Here is a 25,435-nt window from a genome sequence, read left to right as displayed (position 1 = left end):
GTAGGTTCAGTTTCTGTGCTAGAAGTATCTGGAGAGGTTTGTGTCTGCTGGCTTGTTGTTTGTTCTACTGTAGCTGAAGATATTTCTGTTGAAGATGAAGTCAATTCTGATGTACTTTCTGTTGTAGAAGACGGTGAAGATGGAGAGGTACCTGTTGTGGATATTGTAGTTTCCAGTGTTGAACCACTTTCACCTGTAGATGATTCTATTGTGGTTGTGCTCATAGGGGACATAGATGTTGTAAATGTCGAGTAAGCTGTCGTTGTAGGTTCAGTTTCTGTGCTAGAAGTATCTGGAGAGGTTTGTGTCAGCTGGCTTGTTGATTGTTCTACTGTAGCTGAAGATATTTCTGTTGAAGATGAAGTCAATTCTGATGTATTTTCTGTTGTAGAAGATGGAGAGGTACCTGTTGTGGATATTGTAGTTTCCAGTGTTGAACCACTTTCACCTGTAGATGATTCTATTGTGGTTGTGCTCATAGGGGACATAGATGTTGTAAATGTTGAGTAAACTGTCGTTGTAAATTCAGTTTCTGTGCTGGAAGTATCTGTAGAGGTTTGTGTCTGCTGGCTTGTTGATTGTCCTACACTAGCTGAAGATATTTCTGTTGTAGACGAAGTCAGTTCTGATGTACTTTCTGTTGTAGAAGATGGTGAAGATGGAGAGGTACCTGTTGTGGATATTGTAGTTTCCAGTGTTGAACCACTTTCACCTGTAGATGATTCTACAGTGGTTGTGCTCATAGGGGACATTGCTGTTGTAAATGTTGAGTAAACTGTCGTTGTGGATTCAGTGTCTGTGCTAGAAGTGTCTGTAGAGGTTTGTGTCAGCTGGCTTGTTGATTGTCCTACACTAGCTGAAGATATTTCTGTTGTAGATGAAGTCAGTTCTGATGTACTTTCTGTTGTAGAAGATGGAGAGGTACCTGTTGTGGATATTGTAGTTTCCAGTGTTGAACCACTTTCACCTGTAGATGATTCTAAAGTGGTTGTGCTCATAGGGGACATTGCTGTTGTAAATGTTGAGTAAACTGTCGTTGTGGATTCAGTTTCTGTGCTAGAAGTGTCTGTAGAGGTTTGTGTCATCTGGCTTGTTGTTTGTTCTACTGTAGCTGAAGATATTTCTGTTGAAGATGAAGTCAAATCTGATGTACTTTCTGTTGTAGAAGACGATGAAGATGGAGAGGTACCTGTTGTGGATATTGTAGTTTCCAGTGTTGAACCACTTTCACCTGTAGATGATTCTAAAGTGGTTGTGCTCATAGGGGACATAGATGTTGTAAATGTTGAGTAAACTGTTGTTGTGGATTCAGTTTCTGTGCTAGAAGTATCTGTAGAGGTTTGTGTCTGCTGGCTTGTTGATTGTCCTACACTAGCTGAAGATATTTCTGTTGTAGACGAAGTCAGTTCTGATGTACTTTCTGTTGTAGAAGATGGTGAAGATGGAGAGGTACCTGTTGTGGATATTGTAGTTCCCAGTGTTGAACCACTTTCACCTGTAGATGATTCTAAAGTGGTTGTGCTCATAGGGGACATAGATGTTGTAAATGTTGAGTAAGCTGTCGTTGTAGGTTCAGTTTCTGTGCTAGAAGTATCTGGAGAGGTTTGTGTCTGCTGGCTTGTTGTTTGTTCTACTGTAGCTGAAGATATTTCTGTTGAAGATGAAGTCAATTCTGATGTACTTTCTGTTGTAGAAGATGGTGAAGATGTAGAGGTACCTGTTGTGGATATTGTAGTTTCCAGTGTTGAACCACTTTCACCTGTAGATGATTCTATTGTGGTTGTGCTCATAGGGGACATAGATGTTGTAAATGTTGAGTAAACTGTCGTTGTAAATTCAGTTTCTGTGCTGGAAGTATCTGTAGAGGTTTGTGTCTGCTGGCTTGTTGATTGTCCTACACTAGCTGAAGATATTTCTGTTGTAGACAAAGTCAGTTCTGATGTACTTTCTGTTGTAGAAGATGGTGAAGATGGAGAGGTACCTGTTGTGGATATTGTAGTTTCCAGTGTTGAACCACTTTCACCTGTAGATGATTCTAAAGTGGTTGTGCTCATAGGGGACATTGCTGTTGTAAATGTTGAGTAAACTGTCGTTGTGGATTCAGTTTCTGTGCTAGAAGCATCTGTAGAGGTTTGTGTCTGCTGGCTTGTTGATTGTCCTACACTAGCTGAAGATATTTCTGTTGTAGACAAAGTCAGTTCTGATGTACTTTCTGTTGTAGAAGATGGTGAAGATGGAGAGGTACCTCTTGTGGATATTGTAGTTTCCAGTGTTGAGCCACTTTCACCTGTAGATGATTCTAAAGTGGTTGTGCTCATAGGGGACATTGCTGTTGTAAATGTTGAGTAAACTGTCGTTGTGGATTCAGTTTCTGTGCTAGAAGCATCTGTAGAGGTTTGTGTCTGCTGGCTTGTTGATTGTCCTACACTAGCTGAAGATATTTCTGTTGTAGATGAAGTCAGTTCTGATGTACTTTCTGTTGTAGAAGATGGTGAAGATGGAGAGGTACCTGTTGTGGATATTGTAGTTTCCAGTGTTGAACCACTTTCACCTGTAGATGATTCTATTGTGGTTGTGCTCATAGGGGACATAGATGTTGTAAATGTCGAGTAAACTGTCGTTGTAGGTTCAGTTTCTGTGCTAGAAGTATCTGGAGAGGTTTGTGTCTGCTGGCTTGTTGTTTGTTCTACTGTAGCTGAAGATATTTCTGTTGAAGATGAAGTCAATTCTGATGTACTTTCTGTTGTAGAAGATGGAGAGGTACCTGTTGTGGATATTGTAGTTCCCAGTGTTGAACCACTTTCACCTGTAGATGATTCTAAAGTGGTTGTGCTCATAGGGGACATAGATGTTGTAAATGTCGAGTAAACTGTCGTTGTAGGTTCAGTTTCTGTGCTAGAAGTATCTGGAGAGGTTTGTGTCAGCTGGCTTGTTGTTTGTTCTACTGTAACTGAAGATATTTCTGTTGAAGATGAAGTCAATTCTGATGTACTTTCTGTTGTAGAAGATGGTGAAGATGGAGAGGTACCTGTTGTGGATATTGTAGTTTCCAGTGTTGAACCACTTTCACCTGTAGATGATTCTATTGTGGTTGTGCTTATAGGGGACATAGATGTTGTAAATGTTGAGTAAACTGTCGTTGTAAATTCAGTTTCTGTGCTGGAAGTATCTGTAGAGGTTTGTGTCTGCTGGCTTGTTGATTGTTCTACTGTAGCTGAAGATATTTCTGTTGAAGATGAAGTCAATTCTGATGTACTTTCTGTTGTAGAAGATGGTGAAGATGGAGAGGTACCTGTTGTGGATATTGTAGTTTCCAGTGTTGAACCACTTTCACCTGTAGATGGTTCTATTGTGGTTGTGCTCATAGGGGACATAGATGTTGTAAATGTCGAGTAAACTGTCGTTGTAGGTTCAGTTTCTGTGCTAGAAGTATCTGGAGAGGTTTGTGTCTGCTGGCTTGTTGTTTGTTCTACTGTAGCTGAAGATATTTCTGTTGAAGATGAAGTCAATTCTGATGTACTTTCTGTTGTAGAAGATGGAGAGGTACCTGTTGTGGATATTGTAGTTCCCAGTGTTGAACCACTTTCACCTGTAGATGATTCTAAAGTGGTTGTGCTCATAGGGGACATAGATGTTGTAAATGTCGAGTAAACTGTCGTTGTAGGTTCAGTTTCTCTGCTAGAAGTATCTGGAGAGGTTTGTGTCTGCTGGCTTGTTGTTTGTTCTACTGTAACTGAAGATATTTCTGTTGAAGATGAAGTCAATTCTGATGTATTTTCTGTTGTAGAAGATGGTGAAGATGGAGAGGTACCTGTTGTGGATATTGTAGTTTCCAGTGTTAAACCACTTTCACCTGTAGATGATTCTATTGTGGTTGTGCTTATAGGGGACATAGATGTTGTAAATGTTGAGTAAACTGTCGTTGTAGATTCAGTTTCTGTGCTAGAAGTATATTGAGAGGTTTGTGTCTGCTGGCTTGTTGTTTGTCCTACACTAGCTGAAGATATTTCTGTTGTAGACGAAGTCAGTTCTGATGTACTTTCTGTTGTAGAAGATGGTGAAGATGGAGAGGTACCTGTTGTGGATATTGTAGTTTCCAGTGTTGAACCACTTTCACCTGTAGATGATTCTAAAGTGGTTGTGCTCATAGGGGACATTGCTGTTGTAAATGTTGAGTAAACTGTCGTTGTGGATTCAGTGTCTGTGCTAGAAGTGTCTGTAGAGGTTTGTGTCAGCTGGCTTGTTGTTTGTTCTACTGTAGCTGAAGATATTTCTGTTGAAGATGAAGTCAAATCTGATGTACTTTCTGTTGTAGAAGACGGTGAAGATGGAGAGGTACCTGTTGTGGATATTGTAGTTTCCAGTGTTGAACCACTTTCACCTGTAGATGATTCTAAAGTGGTTGTGCTCATAGGGGACATAGATGTTGTAAATGTTGAGTAAACTGTTGTTGTGGATTCAGTTTCTGTGCTAGAAGTATCTGTAGAGGTTTGTGTCTGCTGGCTTGTTGATTGTCCTACACTAGCTGAAGATATTTCTGTTGTAGACGAAGTCAGTTCTGATGTACTTTCTGTTGTAGAAGATGGTGAAGATGGAGAGGTACCTGTTGTGGATATTGTAGTTCCCAGTGTTGAACCACTTTCACCTGTAGATGATTCTAAAGTGGTTGTGCTCATAGGGGACATAGATGTTGTAAATGTTGAGTAAGCTGTCGTTGTAGGTTCAGTTTCTGTGCTAGAAGTATCTGGAGAGGTTTGTGTCAGCTGGCTTGTTGTTTGTTCTACTGTAGCTGAAGATATTTCTGTTGAAGATGAAGTCAATTCTGATGTACTTTCTGTTGTAGAAGATGGTGAAGATGGAGAGGTACCTGTTGTGGATATTGTAGTTTCCAGTGTTGAACCACTTTCACCTGTAGATGATTCTATTGTGGTTGTGCTCATAGGGGACATAGATGTTGTAAATGTTGAGTAAACTGTCGTTGTAAATTCAGTTTCTGTGCTGGAAGTATCTGTAGAGGTTTGTGTCTGCTGGCTTGTTGATTGTCCTACACTAGCTGAAGATATTTCTGTTGTAGACAAAGTCAGTTCTGATGTACTTTCTGTTGTAGAAGATGGTGAAGATGGAGAGGTACCTGTTGTGGATATTGTAGTTTCCAGTGTTGAACCACTTTCACCTGTAGATGATTCTAAAGTGGTTGTGCTCATAGGGGACATTGCTGTTGTAAATGTTGAGTAAACTGTCGTTGTGGATTCAGTTTCTGTGCTAGAAGCATCTGTAGAGGTTTGTGTCTGCTGGCTTGTTGATTGTCCTACACTAGCTGAAGATATTTCTGTTGTAGACAAAGTCAGTTCTGATGTACTTTCTGTTGTAGAAGATGGTGAAGATGGAGAGGTACCTGTTGTGGATATTGTAGTTTCCAGTGTTGAGCCACTTTCACCTGTAGATGATTCTAAAGTGGTTGTGCTCATAGGGGACATTGCTGTTGTAAATGTTGAGTAAACTGTCGTTGTGGATTCAGTTTCTGTGCTAGAAGCATCTGTAGAGGTTTGTGTCTGCTGGCTTGTTGATTGTCCTACACTAGCTGAAGATATTTCTGTTGTAGATGAAGTCAGTTCTGATGTACTTTCTGTTGTAGAAGATGGTGAAGATGGAGAGGTACCTGCTGTGGATATTGTAGTTTCCAGTGTTGAACCACTTTCACCTGTAGATGATTCTATTGTGGTTGTGCTCATAGGGGACATAGATGTTGTAAATGTCGAGTAAACTGTCGTTGTAGGTTCAGTTTCTGTGCTAGAAGTATCTGGAGAGGTTTGTGTCTGCTGGCTTGTTGTTTGTTCTACTGTAGCTGAAGATATTTCTGTTGAAGATGAAGTCAATTCTGATGTACTTTCTGTTGTAGAAGATGGTGAAGATGGAGAGGTACCTGTTGTGGATATTGTAGTTTCCAGTGTTGAACCACTTTCACCTGTAGATGATTCTATTGTGGTTGTGCTCATAGGGGACATAGATGTTGTAAATGTTGAGTAAACTGTCGTTGTTGATTCAGTTTCTCTGCTAGAAGTATCTGGAGAGGTTTGTGTCAGCTGGCTTGTTGATTGTTCTACTGTAGCTGAAGATATTTCTGTTGAAGATGAAGTCAATTCTGATGTATTTTCTGTTGTAGAAGATGGAGAGGTACCTGTTGTGGATATTGTAGTTTCCAGTGTTGAACCACTTTCACCTGTAGATGATTCTATTGTGGTTGTGCTCATAGGGGACATAGATGTTGTAAATGTTGAGTAAACTGTCGTTGTAAATTCAGTTTCTGTGCTGGAAGTATCTGTAGAGGTTTGTGTCTGCTGGCTTGTTGATTGTCCTACACTAGCTGAAGATATTTCTGTTGTAGACGAAGTCAGTTCTGATGTACTTTCTGTTGTAGAAGATGGTGAAGATGGAGAGGTACCTGTTGTGGATATTGTAGTTTCCAGTGTTGAACCACTTTCACCTGTAGATGATTCTACAGTGGTTGTGCTCATAGGGGACATTGCTGTTGTAAATGTTGAGTAAACTGTCGTTGTGGATTCAGTGTCTGTGCTAGAAGTGTCTGTAGAGGTTTGTGTCAGCTGGCTTGTTGATTGTCCTACACTAGCTGAAGATATTTCTGTTGTAGATGAAGTCAGTTCTGATGTACTTTCTGTTGTAGAAGATGGAGAGGTACCTGTTGTGGATATTGTAGTTTCCAGTGTTGAACCACTTTCACCTGTAGATGATTCTAAAGTGGTTGTGCTCATAGGGGACATTGCTGTTGTAAATGTTGAGTAAACTGTCGTTGTGGATTCAGTTTCTGTGCTAGAAGTGTCTGTAGAGGTTTGTGTCATCTGGCTTGTTGTTTGTTCTACTGTAGCTGAAGATATTTCTGTTGAAGATGAAGTCAAATCTGATGTACTTTCTGTTGTAGAAGACGATGAAGATGGAGAGGTACCTGTTGTGGATATTGTAGTTTCCAGTGTTGAACCACTTTCACCTGTAGATGATTCTAAAGTGGTTGTGCTCATAGGGGACATAGATGTTGTAAATGTTGAGTAAACTGTTGTTGTGGATTCAGTTTCTGTGCTAGAAGTATCTGTAGAGGTTTGTGTCTGCTGGCTTGTTGATTGTCCTACACTAGCTGAAGATATTTCTGTTGTAGACGAAGTCAGTTCTGATGTACTTTCTGTTGTAGAAGATGGTGAAGATGGAGAGGTACCTGTTGTGGATATTGTAGTTCCCAGTGTTGAACCACTTTCACCTGTAGATGATTCTAAAGTGGTTGTGCTCATAGGGGACATAGATGTTGTAAATGTTGAGTAAGCTGTCGTTGTAGGTTCAGTTTCTGTGCTAGAAGTATCTGGAGAGGTTTGTGTCTGCTGGCTTGTTGTTTGTTCTACTGTAGCTGAAGATATTTCTGTTGAAGATGAAGTCAATTCTGATGTACTTTCTGTTGTAGAAGATGGTGAAGATGTAGAGGTACCTGTTGTGGATATTGTAGTTTCCAGTGTTGAACCACTTTCACCTGTAGATGATTCTATTGTGGTTGTGCTCATAGGGGACATAGATGTTGTAAATGTTGAGTAAACTGTCGTTGTAAATTCAGTTTCTGTGCTGGAAGTATCTGTAGAGGTTTGTGTCTGCTGGCTTGTTGATTGTCCTACACTAGCTGAAGATATTTCTGTTGTAGACAAAGTCAGTTCTGATGTACTTTCTGTTGTAGAAGATGGTGAAGATGGAGAGGTACCTGTTGTGGATATTGTAGTTTCCAGTGTTGAACCACTTTCACCTGTAGATGATTCTAAAGTGGTTGTGCTCATAGGGGACATTGCTGTTGTAAATGTTGAGTAAACTGTCGTTGTGGATTCAGTTTCTGTGCTAGAAGCATCTGTAGAGGTTTGTGTCTGCTGGCTTGTTGATTGTCCTACACTAGCTGAAGATATTTCTGTTGTAGACAAAGTCAGTTCTGATGTACTTTCTGTTGTAGAAGATGGTGAAGATGGAGAGGTACCTCTTGTGGATATTGTAGTTTCCAGTGTTGAGCCACTTTCACCTGTAGATGATTCTAAAGTGGTTGTGCTCATAGGGGACATTGCTGTTGTAAATGTTGAGTAAACTGTCGTTGTGGATTCAGTTTCTGTGCTAGAAGCATCTGTAGAGGTTTGTGTCTGCTGGCTTGTTGATTGTCCTACACTAGCTGAAGATATTTCTGTTGTAGATGAAGTCAGTTCTGATGTACTTTCTGTTGTAGAAGATGGTGAAGATGGAGAGGTACCTGTTGTGGATATTGTAGTTTCCAGTGTTGAACCACTTTCACCTGTAGATGATTCTATTGTGGTTGTGCTCATAGGGGACATAGATGTTGTAAATGTCGAGTAAACTGTCGTTGTAGGTTCAGTTTCTGTGCTAGAAGTATCTGGAGAGGTTTGTGTCTGCTGGCTTGTTGTTTGTTCTACTGTAGCTGAAGATATTTCTGTTGAAGATGAAGTCAATTCTGATGTACTTTCTGTTGTAGAAGATGGAGAGGTACCTGTTGTGGATATTGTAGTTCCCAGTGTTGAACCACTTTCACCTGTAGATGATTCTAAAGTGGTTGTGCTCATAGGGGACATAGATGTTGTAAATGTCGAGTAAACTGTCGTTGTAGGTTCAGTTTCTGTGCTAGAAGTATCTGGAGAGGTTTGTGTCAGCTGGCTTGTTGTTTGTTCTACTGTAACTGAAGATATTTCTGTTGAAGATGAAGTCAATTCTGATGTACTTTCTGTTGTAGAAGATGGTGAAGATGGAGAGGTACCTGTTGTGGATATTGTAGTTTCCAGTGTTGAACCACTTTCACCTGTAGATGATTCTATTGTGGTTGTGCTTATAGGGGACATAGATGTTGTAAATGTTGAGTAAACTGTCGTTGTAAATTCAGTTTCTGTGCTGGAAGTATCTGTAGAGGTTTGTGTCTGCTGGCTTGTTGATTGTTCTACTGTAGCTGAAGATATTTCTGTTGAAGATGAAGTCAATTCTGATGTACTTTCTGTTGTAGAAGATGGTGAAGATGGAGAGGTACCTGTTGTGGATATTGTAGTTTCCAGTGTTGAACCACTTTCACCTGTAGATGGTTCTATTGTGGTTGTGCTCATAGGGGACATAGATGTTGTAAATGTCGAGTAAACTGTCGTTGTAGGTTCAGTTTCTGTGCTAGAAGTATCTGGAGAGGTTTGTGTCTGCTGGCTTGTTGTTTGTTCTACTGTAGCTGAAGATATTTCTGTTGAAGATGAAGTCAATTCTGATGTACTTTCTGTTGTAGAAGATGGAGAGGTACCTGTTGTGGATATTGTAGTTCCCAGTGTTGAACCACTTTCACCTGTAGATGATTCTAAAGTGGTTGTGCTCATAGGGGACATAGATGTTGTAAATGTCGAGTAAACTGTCGTTGTAGGTTCAGTTTCTCTGCTAGAAGTATCTGGAGAGGTTTGTGTCTGCTGGCTTGTTGTTTGTTCTACTGTAACTGAAGATATTTCTGTTGAAGATGAAGTCAATTCTGATGTATTTTCTGTTGTAGAAGATGGTGAAGATGGAGAGGTACCTGTTGTGGATATTGTAGTTTCCAGTGTTAAACCACTTTCACCTGTAGATGATTCTATTGTGGTTGTGCTTATAGGGGACATAGATGTTGTAAATGTTGAGTAAACTGTCGTTGTAGATTCAGTTTCTGTGCTAGAAGTATATTGAGAGGTTTGTGTCTGCTGGCTTGTTGTTTGTCCTACACTAGCTGAAGATATTTCTGTTGTAGACGAAGTCAGTTCTGATGTACTTTCTGTTGTAGAAGATGGTGAAGATGGAGAGGTACCTGTTGTGGATATTGTAGTTTCCAGTGTTGAACCACTTTCACCTGTAGATGATTCTAAAGTGGTTGTGCTCATAGGGGACATTGCTGTTGTAAATGTTGAGTAAACTGTCGTTGTGGATTCAGTGTCTGTGCTAGAAGTGTCTGTAGAGGTTTGTGTCAGCTGGCTTGTTGTTTGTTCTACTGTAGCTGAAGATATTTCTGTTGAAGATGAAGTCAAATCTGATGTACTTTCTGTTGTAGAAGACGGTGAAGATGGAGAGGTACCTGTTGTGGATATTGTAGTTTCCAGTGTTGAACCACTTTCACCTGTAGATGATTCTAAAGTGGTTGTGCTCATAGGGGACATAGATGTTGTAAATGTTGAGTAAACTGTTGTTGTGGATTCAGTTTCTGTGCTAGAAGTATCTGTAGAGGTTTGTGTCTGCTGGCTTGTTGATTGTCCTACACTAGCTGAAGATATTTCTGTTGTAGACGAAGTCAGTTCTGATGTACTTTCTGTTGTAGAAGATGGTGAAGATGGAGAGGTACCTGTTGTGGATATTGTAGTTCCCAGTGTTGAACCACTTTCACCTGTAGATGATTCTAAAGTGGTTGTGCTCATAGGGGACATAGATGTTGTAAATGTTGAGTAAGCTGTCGTTGTAGGTTCAGTTTCTGTGCTAGAAGTATCTGGAGAGGTTTGTGTCAGCTGGCTTGTTGTTTGTTCTACTGTAGCTGAAGATATTTCTGTTGAAGATGAAGTCAATTCTGATGTACTTTCTGTTGTAGAAGATGGTGAAGATGGAGAGGTACCTGTTGTGGATATTGTAGTTTCCAGTGTTGAACCACTTTCACCTGTAGATGATTCTATTGTGGTTGTGCTCATAGGGGACATAGATGTTGTAAATGTTGAGTAAACTGTCGTTGTAAATTCAGTTTCTGTGCTGGAAGTATCTGTAGAGGTTTGTGTCTGCTGGCTTGTTGATTGTCCTACACTAGCTGAAGATATTTCTGTTGTAGACAAAGTCAGTTCTGATGTACTTTCTGTTGTAGAAGATGGTGAAGATGGAGAGGTACCTGTTGTGGATATTGTAGTTTCCAGTGTTGAACCACTTTCACCTGTAGATGATTCTAAAGTGGTTGTGCTCATAGGGGACATTGCTGTTGTAAATGTTGAGTAAACTGTCGTTGTGGATTCAGTTTCTGTGCTAGAAGCATCTGTAGAGGTTTGTGTCTGCTGGCTTGTTGATTGTCCTACACTAGCTGAAGATATTTCTGTTGTAGACAAAGTCAGTTCTGATGTACTTTCTGTTGTAGAAGATGGTGAAGATGGAGAGGTACCTGTTGTGGATATTGTAGTTTCCAGTGTTGAGCCACTTTCACCTGTAGATGATTCTAAAGTGGTTGTGCTCATAGGGGACATTGCTGTTGTAAATGTTGAGTAAACTGTCGTTGTGGATTCAGTTTCTGTGCTAGAAGCATCTGTAGAGGTTTGTGTCTGCTGGCTTGTTGATTGTCCTACACTAGCTGAAGATATTTCTGTTGTAGATGAAGTCAGTTCTGATGTACTTTCTGTTGTAGAAGATGGTGAAGATGGAGAGGTACCTGCTGTGGATATTGTAGTTTCCAGTGTTGAACCACTTTCACCTGTAGATGATTCTATTGTGGTTGTGCTCATAGGGGACATAGATGTTGTAAATGTCGAGTAAACTGTCGTTGTAGGTTCAGTTTCTGTGCTAGAAGTATCTGGAGAGGTTTGTGTCTGCTGGCTTGTTGTTTGTTCTACTGTAGCTGAAGATATTTCTGTTGAAGATGAAGTCAATTCTGATGTACTTTCTGTTGTAGAAGATGGTGAAGATGGAGAGGTACCTGTTGTGGATATTGTAGTTTCCAGTGTTGAACCACTTTCACCTGTAGATGATTCTATTGTGGTTGTGCTCATAGGGGACATAGATGTTGTAAATGTTGAGTAAACTGTCGTTGTTGATTCAGTTTCTCTGCTAGAAGTATCTGGAGAGGTTTGTGTCAGCTGGCTTGTTGATTGTCCTACACTAGCTGAAAATATTTCTGTTGTAGATGAAGTCAGTTCTGATGTACTTTCTGTTGTAGAAGATGGTGAAGATGGAGAGGTACCTGTTGTGGATATTGTAGTTTCCAGTGTTGAACCACTTTCACCTGTAGATGATTCTAAAGTGGTTGTGCTCATAGGGGACATTGCTGTTGTAAATGTTGAGTAAACTGTCGTTGTGGATTCAGTTTCTGTGCTAGAAGTATCTGTAGAGGTTTGTGTCATCTGGCTTGTTGTTTGTTCTACTGTAGCTGAAGATATTTCTGTTGAAGATGAAGTCAATTCTGATGTACTTTCTGTTGTAGAAGACGGTGAAGATGGAGAGGTACCTGTTGTGGATATTGTAGTTTCCAGTGTTGAGCCACTTTCACCTGTAGATGATTCTAAAGTGGTTGTGCTCATAGGGGACATTGCTGTTGTAAATGTTGAGTAAACTGTCGTTGTGGATTCAGTTTCTGTGCTAGAAGCATCTGTAGAGGTTTGTGTCTGCTGGCTTGTTGATTGTCCTACACTAGCTGAAGATATTTCTGTTGTAGATGAAGTCAGTTCTGATGTACTTTCTGTTGTAGAAGATGGTGAAGATGGAGAGGTACCTGTTGTGGATATTTTAGTTTCCAGTGTTGAACCACTTTCACCTGTAGATGATTCTATTGTGGTTGTGCTCATAGGGGACATAGATGTTGTAAATGTCGAGTAAACTGTCGTTGTAGGTTCAGTTTCTGTGCTAGAAGTATCTGGAGAGGTTTGTGTCTGCTGGCTTGTTGTTTGTTCTACTGTAACTGAAGATATTTCTGTTGAAGATGAAGTCAATTCTGATGTACTTTCTGTTGTAGAAGATGGTGAAGATGGAGAGGTACCTGTTGTGGATATTGTAGTTCCCAGTGTTGAACCACTTTCACCTGTAGATGATTCTAAAGTGGTTGTGCTCATAGGGGACATAGATGTTGTAAATGTTGAGTAAGCTGTCGTTGTAAATTCAGTTTCTGTGCTGGAAGTATCTGTAGAGGTTTGTGTCTGCTGGCTTGTTGATTGTCCTACACTAGCTGAAGATATTTCTGTTGTAGACGAAGTCAGTTCTGATGTACTTTCTGTTGTAGAAGACTGTGAAGATGGAGAGGTACCTGTTGTGGATATTGTAGTTTCCAGTGTTGAACCACTTTCACCTGTAGATGATTCTATTGTGGTTGTGCTTATAGGGGACATAGATGTTGTAAATGTTGAGTAAACTGTCGTTGTGGATTCAGTGTCTGTGCTAGAAGTGTCTGTAGAGGTTTGTGTCAGCTGGCTTGTTGACTGTCCTACACTAGCTGAAGATATTTCTGTTGTAGACGAAGTCAGTTCTGATGTACTTTCTGTTGTAGAAGATGGTGAAGATGGAGAGGTACCTGTTGTGGATATTGTAGTTTCCAGTGTTGAACCACTTTCACCTGTAGATGATTCTATTGTGGTTGTGCTCATAGGGGACATAGATGTTGTAAATGTTGAGTAAACTGTCGTTGTTGATTCAGTTTCTCTGCTAGAAGTATCTGGAGAGGTTTGTGTCTGCTGGCTTGTTGATTGTCCTACACTAGCTGAAAATATTTCTGTTGTAGATGAAGTCAGTTCTGATGTACTTTCTGTTGTAGAAGATGGTGAAGATGGAGAGGTACCTGTTGTGGATATTGTAGTTTCCAGTGTTGAACCACTTTCACCTGTAGATGATTCTAAAGTGGTTGTGCTCATAGGGGACATAGATGTTGTAAATGTTGAGTAAACTGTCGTTGTTGATTCAGTTTCTCTGCTAGAAGTATCTGGAGAGGTTTGTGTCTGCTGGCTTGTTGATTGTCCTACACTAGCTGAAAATATTTCTGTTGTAGATGAAGTCAGTTCTGATGTACTTTCTGTTGTAGAAGATGGTGAAGATGGAGAGGTACCTGCTGTGGATATTGTAGTTTCCAGTGTTGAACCACTTTCACCTGTAGATAATTCTATTGTGGTTGTGCTCATAGGGGACATAGATGTTGTAAATGTTGAGTAAACTGTCGTTGTTGATTCAGTTTCTCTGCTAGAAGTATCTGGAGAGGTTTGTGTCAGCTGGCTTGTTGATTGTCCTACACTAGCTGAAGATATTTCTGTTGTAGATGAAGTCAGTTCTGATGTACTTTCTGTTGTAGAAGATGGTGAAGATGGAGAGGTACCTGTTGTGGATATTGTAGTTTCCAGTGTTGAACCACTTTCACCTGTAGATGATTCTATTGTGGTTGTGCTCATAGGGGACATAGATGTTGTAAATGTTGAGTAAACTGTCGTTGTTGATTCAGTTTCTCTGCTAGAAGTATCTGGAGAGGTTTGTGTCAGCTGGCTTGTTGATTGTCCTACACTAGCTGAAAATATTTCTGTTGTAGATGAAGTCAGTTCTGATGTACTTTCTGTTGTAGAAGATGGTGAAGATGGAGAGGTACCTGTTGTGGATATTGTAGTTTCCAGTGTTGAACCACTTTCACCTGTAGATGATTCTATTGTGGTTGTGCTCATAGGGGACATAGATGTTGTAAATGTCGAGTAAGCTGTCGTTGTAGGTTCAGTTTCTGTGCTAGAAGTATCTGGAGAGGTTTGTGTCAGCTGGCTTGTTGATTGTTCTACTGTAGCTGAAGATATTTCTGTTGAAGATGAAGTCAATTCTGATGTATTTTCTGTTGTAGAAGATGGAGAGGTACCTGTTGTGGATATTGTAGTTTCCAGTGTTGAACCACTTTCACCTGTAGATGATTCTATTGTGGTTGTGCTCATAGGGGACATAGATGTTGTAAATGTTGAGTAAACTGTCGTTGTAAATTCAGTTTCTGTGCTGGAAGTATCTGTAGAGGTTTGTGTCTGCTGGCTTGTTGATTGTCCTACACTAGCTGAAGATATTTCTGTTGTAGACGAAGTCAGTTCTGATGTACTTTCTGTTGTAGAAGATGGTGAAGATGGAGAGGTACCTGTTGTGGATATTGTAGTTTCCAGTGTTGAACCACTTTCACCTGTAGATGATTCTACAGTGGTTGTGCTCATAGGGGACATTGCTGTTGTAAATGTTGAGTAAACTGTCGTTGTGGATTCAGTGTCTGTGCTAGAAGTGTCTGTAGAGGTTTGTGTCTGCTGGCTTGTTGATTGTCCTACACTAGCTGAAGATATTTCTGTTGTAGACGAAGTCAGTTCTGATGTACTTTCTGTTGTAGAAGATGGTGAAGATGGAGAGGTACCTGTTGTGGATATTGTAGTTTCCAGTGTTGAACCACTTTCACCTGTAGATGATTCTAAAGTGGTTGTGCTCATAGGGGACATTGCTGTTGTAAATGTTGAGTAAACTGTCGTTGTGGATTCAGTGTCTGTGCTAGAAGTGTCTGTAGAGGTTTGTGTCAGCTGGCTTGTTGATTGTCCTACACTAGCTGAAGATATTTCTGTTGTAGATGAAGTCAGTTCTGATGTACTTTCTGTTGTAGAAGATGGAGAGGTACCTGTTGTGGATATTGTAGTTTCCAGTGTTGAACCACTTTCACCTGTAGATGATTCTAAAGTGGTTGTGCTCATAGGGGACATTGCTGTTGTAAATGTTGAGTAAACTGTCGTTGTGGATTCAGTTTCTGTGCTAGAAGTGTCTGTAGAGGTTTGTGTCATCTGGCTTGTTGTTTGTTCTACTGTAGCTGAAGATATTTCTGTTGAAGATGAAGTCAAATCTGATGTACTTTCTGTTGTAGAAGACGGTGAAGATGGAGAGGTACCTGTTGTGGATATTGTAGTTTCCAGTGTTGAACCACTTTCACCTGTAGATGATTCTAAAGTGGTTGTGCTCATAGGGGACATTGCTGTTGTAAATGTTGAGTAAACTGTCGTTGTGGATTCAGTTTCTGTGCTAGAAGTATCTGTAGAGGTTTGTGTCTGCTGGCTTGTTGATTGTCCTACACTAGCTGAAGATATTTCTGTTGTAGACGAAGTCAGTTCTGATGTACTTTCTGTTGTAGAAGATGGTGAAGATGGAGAGGTACCTGTTGTGGATATTGTAGTTCCCAGTGTTGAACCACTTTCACCTGTAGATGATTCTAAAGTGGTTGTGCTCATAGGGGACATAGATGTTGTAAATGTTGAGTAAGCTGTCGTTGTAGGTTCAGTTTCTGTGCTAGAAGTATCTGGAGAGGTTTGTGTCAGCTGGCTTGTTGTTTGTTCTACTGTAGCTGAAGATATTTCTGTTGAAGATGAAGTCAATTCTGATGTACTTTCTGTTGTAGAAGATGGTGAAGATGTAGAGGTACCTGTTGTGGATATTGTAGTTTCCAGTGTTGAACCACTTTCACCTGTAGATGATTCTATTGTGGTTGTGCTCATAGGGGACATAGATGTTGTAAATGTTGAGTAAACTGTCGTTGTAAATTCAGTTTCTGTGCTGGAAGTATCTGTAGAGGTTTGTGTCTGCTGGCTTGTTGATTGTCCTACACTAGCTGAAGATATTTCTGTTGTAGACAAAGTCAGTTCTGATGTACTTTCTGTTGTAGAAGATGGTGAAGATGGAGAGGTACCTGTTGTGGATATTGTAGTTTCCAGTGTTGAACCACTTTCACCTGTAGATGATTCTATTGTGGTTGTGCTCATAGGGGACATTGCTGTTGTAAATGTTGAGTAAACTGTCGTTGTGGATTCAGTTTCTGTGCTAGAAGCATCTGTAGAGGTTTGTGTCTGCTGGCTTGTTGATTGTCCTACACTAGCTGAAGATATTTCTGTTGTAGACAAAGTCAATTCTGATGTACTTTCTGTTGTAGAAGATGGTGAAGATGGAGAGGTACCTGTTGTGGATATTGTAGTTTCCAGTGTTGAACCACTTTCACCTGTAGATGATTCTATTGTGGTTGTGCTTATAGGGGACATAGATGTTGTAAATGTTGAGTAAACTGTCGTTGTAAATTCAGTTTCTGTGCTGGAAGTATCTGTAGAGGTTTGTGTCTGCTGGCTTGTTGATTGTTCTACTGTAGCTGAAGATATTTCTGTTGAAGATGAAGTCAATTCTGATGTACTTTCTGTTGTAGAAGATGGTGAAGATGGAGAGGTACCTGTTGTGGATATTGTAGTTTCCAGTGTTGAACCACTTTCACCTGTAGATGGTTCTATTGTGGTTGTGCTCATAGGGGACATAGATGTTGTAAATGTCGAGTAAACTGTCGTTGTAGGTTCAGTTTCTGTGCTAGAAGTATCTGGAGAGGTTTGTGTCTGCTGGCTTGTTGTTTGTTCTACTGTAGCTGAAGATATTTCTGTTGAAGATGAAGTCAATTCTGATGTACTTTCTGTTGTAGAAGATGGAGAGGTACCTGTTGTGGATATTGTAGTTCCCAGTGTTGAACCACTTTCACCTGTAGATGATTCTAAAGTGGTTGTGCTCATAGGGGACATAGATGTTGTAAATGTCGAGTAAACTGTCGTTGTAGGTTCAGTTTCTGTGCTAGAAGTATCTGGAGAGGTTTGTGTCTGCTGGCTTGTTGTTTGTTCTACTGTAACTGAAGATATTTCTGTTGAAGATGAAGTCAATTCTGATGTATTTTCTGTTGTAGAAGATGGTGAAGATGGAGAGGTACCTGTTGTGGATATTGTAGTTTCCAGTGTTGAACCACTTTCACCTGTAGATGATTCTATTGTGGTTGTGCTTATAGGGGACATAGATGTTGTAAATGTTGAGTAAACTGTCGTTGTAGATTCAGTTTCTGTGCTAGAAGTATATTGAGAGGTTTGTGTCTGCTGGCTTGTTGTTTGTTCTACTGTAGCTGAAGATATTTCTGTTGAAGATGAAGTCAATTCTGATGTACTTTCTGTTGTAGAAGACTGTGAAGATGGAGAGGTACCTGTTGTGGATATTGTAGTTTCTAGTGTTGAACCACTTTCACCTGTAGATGATTCTATTGTGGTTGTGCTTATAGGGGACATAGATGTTGTAAATGTTGAGTAAACTGTCGTTGTAAATTCAGTTTCTGTGCTGGAAGTATCTGTAGAGGTTTGTGTCAGCTGGCTTGTTGATTGTCCTACACTAGCTGAAGATATTTCTGTTGAAGGTGAAGTCAATTCTGATGTACTTTCTGTTGTAGAAGATGGAGAGGTACCTGTTGTGGATATTGTAGTTTCCAGTGTTGAACCACTTTCACCTGTAGATGATTCTATTGTGGTTGTGCTCATAGGGGACATAGATGTTGTAAATGTTGAGTAAACTGTCGTTGTTGATTCAGTTTCTCTGCTAGAAGTATCTGGAGAGGTTTGTGTCAGCTGGCTTGTTGATTGTCCTACACTAGCTGAAAATATTTCTGTTGTAGATGAAGTCAGTTCTGATGTACTTTCTGTTGTAGAAGATGGTGAAGATGGAGAGGTACCTGTTGTGGATATTGTAGTTTCCAGTGTTGAACCACTTTCACCTGTAGATGATTCTAAAGTGGTTGTGCTCATAGGGGACATTGCTGTTGTAAATGTCGAGTAAACTGTCGTTGTAGGTTCAGTTTCTGTGCTAGAAGTATCTGGAGAGGTTTGTGTCTGCTGGCTTGTTGTTTGTTCTACTGTAGCTGAAGATATTTCTGTTGAAGATGAAGTCAATTCTGATGTACTTTCTGTTGTAGAAGACGGTGAAGATGGAGAGGTACCTGTTGTGGATATTGTAGTTTCCAGTGTTGAACCACTTTCACCTGTAGATGATTCTATTGTGGTTGTGCTCATAGGGGACATAGATGTTGTAAATGTCGAGTAAGCTGTCGTTGTAGGTTCAGTTTCTGTGCTAGAAGTATCTGGAGAGGTTTGTGTCAGCTGGCTTGTTGATTGTTCTACTGTAGCTGAAGATATTTCTGTTGAAGATGAAGTCAATTCTGATGTATTTTCTGTTGTAGAAGATGGAGAGGTACCTGTTGTGGATATTGTAGTTTCCAGTGTTGAACCACTTTCACCTGTAGATGATTCTATTGTGGTTGTGCTCATAGGGGACATAGATGTTGTAAATGTTGAGTAAACTGTCGTTGTAAATTCAGTTTCTGTGCTGGAAGTATCTGTAGAGGTTTGTGTCTGCTGGCTTGTTGATTGTCCTACACTAGCTGAAGATATTTCTGTTGTAGACGAAGTCAGTTCTGATGTACTTTCTGTTGTAGAAGATGGTGAAGATGGAGAGGTACCTGTTGTGGATATTGTAGTTTCCAGTGTTGAACCACTTTCACCTGTAGATGATTCTACAGTGGTTGTGCTCATAGGGGACATTGCTGTTGTAAATGTTGAGTAAACTGTCGTTGTGGATTCAGTGTCTGTGCTAGAAGTGTCTGTAGAGGTTTGTGTCTGCTGGCTTGTTGATTGTCCTACACTAGCTGAAGATATTTCTGTTGTAGACGAAGTCAGTTCTGATGTACTTTCTGTTGTAGAAGATGGTGAAGATGGAGAGGTACCTGTTGTGGATATTGTAGTTTCCAGTGTTGAACCACTTTCACCTGTAGATGATTCTAAAGTGGTTGTGCTCATAGGGGACATTGCTGTTGTAAATGTTGAGTAAACTGTCGTTGTGGATTCAGTGTCTGTGCTAGAAGTGTCTGTAGAGGTTTGTGTCAGCTGGCTTGTTGATTGTCCTACACTAGCTGAAGATATTTCTGTTGTAGATGAAGTCAGTTCTGATGTACTTTCTGTTGTAGAAGATGGAGAGGTACCTGTTGTGGATATTGTAGTTTCCAGTGTTGAACCACTTTCACCTGTAGATGATTCTAAAGTGGTTGTGCTCATAGGGGACATTGCTGTTGTAAATGTTGAGTAAACTGTCGTTGTGGATTCAGTTTCTGTGCTAGAAGTGTCTGTAGAGGTTTGTGTCATCTGGCTTGTTGTTTGTTCTACTGTAGCTGAAGATATTTCTGTTGAAGATGAAGTCAAATCTGATGTACTTTCTGTTGTAGAAGACGGTGAAGATGGAGAGGTACCTGTTGTGGATATTGTAGTTTCCAGTGTTGAACCACTTTCACCTGTAGATGATTCTAAAGTGGTTGTGCTCATAGGGGACATTGCTGTTGTAAATGTTGAGTAAACTGTCGTTGTGGATTCAGTTTCTGTGCTAGAAGTATCTGTAGAGGTTTGTGTCTGCTGGCTTGTTGATTGTCCTACACTAGCTGAAGATATTTCTGTTGTAGACGAAGTCAGTTCTGATGTACTTTCTGTTGTAGAAGATGGTGAAGATGGAGAGGTACCTGTTGTGGATATTGTAGTTCCCAGTGTTGAACCACTTTCACCTGTAGATGATTCTAAAGTGGTTGTGCTCATAGGGGACATAGATGTTGTAAATGTTGAGTAAGCTGTCGTTGTAGGTTCAGTTTCTGTGCTAGAAGTATCTGGAGAGGTTTGTGTCAGCTGGCTTGTTGTTTGTTCTACTGTAGCTGAAGATATTTCTGTTGAAGATGAAGTCAATTCTGATGTACTTTCTGTTGTAGAAGATGGTGAAGATGTAGAGGTACCTGTTGTGGATATTGTAGTTTCCAGTGTTGAACCACTTTCACCTGTAGATGATTCTATTGTGGTTGTGCTCATAGGGGACATAGATGTTGTAAATGTTGAGTAAACTGTCGTTGTAAATTCAGTTTCTGTGCTGGAAGTATCTGTAGAGGTTTGTGTCTGCTGGCTTGTTGATTGTCCTACACTAGCTGAAGATATTTCTGTTGTAGACAAAGTCAGTTCTGATGTACTTTCTGTTGTAGAAGATGGTGAAGATGGAGAGGTACCTGTTGTGGATATTGTAGTTTCCAGTGTTGAACCACTTTCACCTGTAGATGATTCTATTGTGGTTGTGCTCATAGGGGACATTGCTGTTGTAAATGTTGAGTAAACTGTCGTTGTGGATTCAGTTTCTGTGCTAGAAGCATCTGTAGAGGTTTGTGTCTGCTGGCTTGTTGATTGTCCTACACTAGCTGAAGATATTTCTGTTGTAGACAAAGTCAATTCTGATGTACTTTCTGTTGTAGAAGATGGTGAAGATGGAGAGGTACCTGTTGTGGATATTGTAGTTTCCAGTGTTGAACCACTTTCACCTGTAGATGATTCTATTGTGGTTGTGCTTATAGGGGACATAGATGTTGTAAATGTTGAGTAAACTGTCGTTGTAAATTCAGTTTCTGTGCTGGAAGTATCTGTAGAGGTTTGTGTCTGCTGGCTTGTTGATTGTTCTACTGTAGCTGAAGATATTTCTGTTGAAGATGAAGTCAATTCTGATGTACTTTCTGTTGTAGAAGATGGTGAAGATGGAGAGGTACCTGTTGTGGATATTGTAGTTTCCAGTGTTGAACCACTTTCACCTGTAGATGGTTCTATTGTGGTTGTGCTCATAGGGGACATAGATGTTGTAAATGTCGAGTAAACTGTCGTTGTAGGTTCAGTTTCTGTGCTAGAAGTATCTGGAGAGGTTTGTGTCTGCTGGCTTGTTGTTTGTTCTACTGTAGCTGAAGATATTTCTGTTGAAGATGAAGTCAATTCTGATGTACTTTCTGTTGTAGAAGATGGAGAGGTACCTGTTGTGGATATTGTAGTTCCCAGTGTTGAACCACTTTCACCTGTAGATGATTCTAAAGTGGTTGTGCTCATAGGGGACATAGATGTTGTAAATGTCGAGTAAACTGTCGTTGTAGGTTCAGTTTCTGTGCTAGAAGTATCTGGAGAGGTTTGTGTCTGCTGGCTTGTTGTTTGTTCTACTGTAACTGAAGATATTTCTGTTGAAGATGAAGTCAATTCTGATGTATTTTCTGTTGTAGAAGATGGTGAAGATGGAGAGGTACCTGTTGTGGATATTGTAGTTTCCAGTGTTGAACCACTTTCACCTGTAGATGATTCTATTGTGGTTGTGCTTATAGGGGACATAGATGTTGTAAATGTTGAGTAAACTGTCGTTGTAGATTCAGTTTCTGTGCTAGAAGTATATTGAGAGGTTTGTGTCTGCTGGCTTGTTGTTTGTTCTACTGTAGCTGAAGATATTTCTGTTGAAGATGAAGTCAATTCTGATGTACTTTCTGTTGTAGAAGACTGTGAAGATGGAGAGGTACCTGTTGTGGATATTGTAGTTTCTAGTGTTGAACCACTTTCACCTGTAGATGATTCTATTGTGGTTGTGCTTATAGGGGACATAGATGTTGTAAATGTTGAGTAAACTGTCGTTGTAAATTCAGTTTCTGTGCTGGAAGTATCTGTAGAGGTTTGTGTCAGCTGGCTTGTTGATTGTCCTACACTAGCTGAAGATATTTCTGTTGAAGGTGAAGTCAATTCTGATGTACTTTCTGTTGTAGAAGATGGAGAGGTACCTGTTGTGGATATTGTAGTTTCCAGTGTTGAACCACTTTCACCTGTAGATGATTCTATTGTGGTTGTGCTCATAGGGGACATAGATGTTGTAAATGTTGAGTAAACTGTCGTTGTTGATTCAGTTTCTCTGCTAGAAGTATCTGGAGAGGTTTGTGTCAGCTGGCTTGTTGATTGTCCTACACTAGCTGAAAATATTTCTGTTGTAGATGAAGTCAGTTCTGATGTACTTTCTGTTGGAGAAGATGGAGAGGTACCTGTTGTGGATATTGTAGTTTCCAGTGTTGAACCACTTTCACCTGTAGATGATTCTAAAGTGGTTGTGCTCATAGGGGACATTGCTGTTGTAAATGTTGAGTAAACTGTCGTTGTGGATTCAGTTTCTGTGCTAGAAGTGTCTGTAGAGGTTTGTGTCATCTGGCTTGTTGTTTGTTCTACTGTAGCTGAAGATATTTCTGTTGAAGATGAAGTCAAATCTGATGTACTTTCTGTTGTAGAAGACGGTGAAGATGGAGAGGTACCTGTTGTGGATATTGTAGTTTCCAGTGTTGAACCACTTTCACCTGTAGATGATTCTATTGTGGTTGTGCTCATAGGGGACATAGATGTTGTAAATGTTGAGTAAACTGTTGTTGTGGATTCAGTTTCTGTGCTAGAAGTATCTGTAGAGGTTTGTGTCTGCTGGCTTGTTGATTGTCCTACACTAGCTGAAGATATTTCTGTTGTAGACGAAGTCAGTTCTGATGTACTTTCTGTTGTAGAAGATGGTGAAGATGGAGAGGTACCTGTTGTGGATATTGTAGTTTCCAGTGTTGAACCACTTTCACCTGTAGATGATTCTATTGTGGTTGTGCTCATAGGGGACATAGATGTTGTAAATGTTGAGTAAACTGTCGTTGTTGATTCAGTTTCTCTGCTAGAAGTATCTGGAGAGGTTTGTGTCTGCTGGCTTGTTGTTTGTTCTACTGTAGCTGAAGATATTTCTGTTGAAGATGAAGTCAATTCTGATGTACTTTCTGTTGTAGAAGATGGAGAGGTACCTGTTGTGGATATTGTAGTTTCCAGTGTTGAACCACTTTCACCTGTAGATGATTCTATTGTGGTTGTGCTCATAGGGGACATTGCTGTTGTAAATGTCGAGTAAACTGTCGTTGTAGGTTCAGTTTCTGTGCTAGAAGTATCTGGAGAGGTTTGTGTCTGCTGGCTTGTTGTTTGTTCTACTGTAGCTGAAGATATTTCTGTTGAAGATGAAGTCAATTCTGATGTACTTTCTGTTGTAGAAGATGGAGAGGTACCTGTTGTGGATATTGTAGTTTCCAGTGTTGAACCACTTTCACCTGTAGATGATTCTGTTGTGGTTGTGCTCATAGGGGACATTGCTGTTGTAAATGTTGAGTAAACTGTCGTTGTGGATTCAGTTTCTGTGCTAGAAGTATCTGGAGAGGTTTGTGTCTGCTGGCTTGTTGATTGTCCTACACTAGCTGAAGATATTTCTGTTGTAGATGAAGTCAGTTCTGATGTACTTTCTGTTGTAGAAGATGGTGAAGATGGAGAGGTACCTGTTGTGGATATTGTAGTTTCCAGTGTTGAACCACTTTCACCTGTAGATGATTCTATTGTGGTTGTGCTCATAGGGGACATAGATGTTGTAAATGTTGAGTAAACTGTCGTTGTTGATTCAGTTTCTCTGCTAGAAGTATCTGGAGAGGTTTGTGTCAGCTGGCTTGTTGATTGTCCTACACTAGCTGAAGATATTTCTGTTGAAGATGAAGTCAATTCTGATGTACTTTCTGTTGTAGAAGATGGAGAGGTACCTGTTGTGGATATTGTAGTTTCCAGTGTTGAACCACTTTCACCTGTAGATGATTCTAAAGTGGTTGTGCTCATAGGGGACATAGATGTTGTAAATGTTGAGTAAACTGTCGTTGTAGGTTCAGTTTCTGTGCTAGAAGTATCTGGAGAGGTTTGTGTCTGCTTGCTTGTTGTTTGTTCTACTGTAGCTGAAGATGTTTCTGTTGAAGATGAAGTCAATTCTGATGTACTTTCTGTTGTAGAAGACGGTGAAGATGGAGAGGTACCTGTTGTGGATATTGTAGTTTCCAGTGTTGAACCACTTTCACCTGTAGATGATTCTATTGTGGTTGTGCTCATAGGGGACATAGATGTTGTAAATGTTGAGTAAACTGTCGTTGTTGATTCAGTTTCTGTGCTGGAAGTATCTGTAGAGGTTTGTGTCTGCTGGCTTGTTGATTGTCCTACACTAGCTGAAGATATTTCTGTTGTAGATGAAGTCAGTTCTGATGTACTTTCTGTTGTAGAAGCTGGAGAGGTACCTGTTGGATGAAGCAGTTGTAAATGTTGATTTTTGTTGTTTGTGTATTTTTGCCTGGTTAAAATTTCTGTAGTTATTTATTCATTTTTAACTAATTCAAGAGAATTATTTGGCACATGAACTAGATTCTGACATAATTTTTCTAGATGTTATTTGAGATCAGGATGTATTTTTACTTGAATTTACTCAACTTGAACTGACTTTTAGTTGTGGTTGTATCAAGGTCGTATTCATGAAAAGTTTATATATTCTTTCATTTGTTAATTGTATTATTAAACAGGGCCTTTAATGTTTAAATGCAAGATTTAAATATTATTTCCATTAACTTTTTGTCCTGCATGCATTTTTTTTACACATTTTTTGTCTTTCTTAATCTTAGTGTTTCAAGATATTTTTTGTATTGACTAACATTACTATATATTACGGAGGCCTATTGCATTCACTTGAAGAAAAAAAAATCTACTCTGTTTTTCTGAATTAACGAGTTAATTTTAATGAGAAAAAAAGCTCTGTTTTTCTGAATTAATGAGTTAATTTTTCATGAGAAAAAAAGTTTTTGCTGTTTTTCTGAATTAACAAGTTAATTTTTCATGGAATTTTTTTTTTTTTGTTGCTGTTTTTCTGAATTAATGAGTTAATTTTTCATGAGAAAAAAAAAATATTTTGCTCGGTTTTTCTGATTTTCTGTTTTCATTAATTCAGAAAAACAGCAAAAAAAATTCTCATGAAAAATTAACTCGTGTAATTCAGAAAAACAGAGCAAAATATTTTTTTTCTCATGAAAAATTAACTCATTAATTCAGAAAAACAGAGTAGATTTTTTTTCTTCAAGTGAATGCAATACGCCTCCGTAATATATATATATATATATATATATATAGGCTATATATATATATATATATATATATATATATATATATAT

The 25,435-nt window shown here is 39.6% G+C and overlaps 1 protein-coding gene across 1 annotated transcript; it reads right to left on the bottom strand.

Moving 5' to 3' along the window:
• Positions 1–270: 270 nt before the first annotated feature.
• LOC148970494 (uncharacterized) lies at positions 271–24,332 on the bottom strand. The gene is made up of 18 exons (XM_089125008.1): positions 22,554–24,332; positions 21,270–21,938; positions 19,531–20,345; positions 18,260–18,609; positions 15,347–17,518; positions 14,904–15,304; positions 14,036–14,594; positions 13,508–13,774; positions 12,530–12,856; positions 8,406–10,945; positions 7,718–8,075; positions 7,189–7,456; positions 6,698–7,041; positions 2,889–5,437; positions 1,945–2,567; positions 713–1,797; positions 588–670; positions 271–282 (listed from the first exon to the last, which is right to left on the bottom strand). The coding sequence occupies exons 1-18, from the start codon at positions 24,330–24,332 to the stop codon at positions 271–273; spliced, it is 15,201 nt and encodes a 5,066-aa protein (XP_088981134.1).
• Between the last annotated feature and the right edge of the window lie 1,103 nt (positions 24,333–25,435).

This window comes from Pimephales promelas, chromosome 21 (assembly GCF_988280905.1).
Source record: "Pimephales promelas chromosome 21, fPimPro1.hap1.1, whole genome shotgun sequence".
NCBI lineage: Eukaryota > Metazoa > Chordata > Actinopteri > Cypriniformes > Leuciscidae > Pimephales > Pimephales promelas.
This window is presented reverse-complemented; position numbering and strand designations above follow the sequence as displayed.

Bases quoted from the DNA above. Each gene is read 5' to 3' on its own strand.
- LOC148970494 (XM_089125008.1), bottom strand. From the start codon at position 24,332: ATGAGCACAACCACAATAGAATCATCTACAGGTGAAAGTGGTTCAACA. The intron at 7,457-7,717 runs GTACATCAGAAC...CTTCTACAACAG, and splicing joins ACCATCTTCTACAACAGAAA to AAAGTACATCAGAATTGACT. The intron at 1,798-1,944 runs TACATCAGAACT...TACAACATCTAT, and splicing joins CCATCTTCTACAACAGAAAG to GTCCCCTATGAGCACAACCA.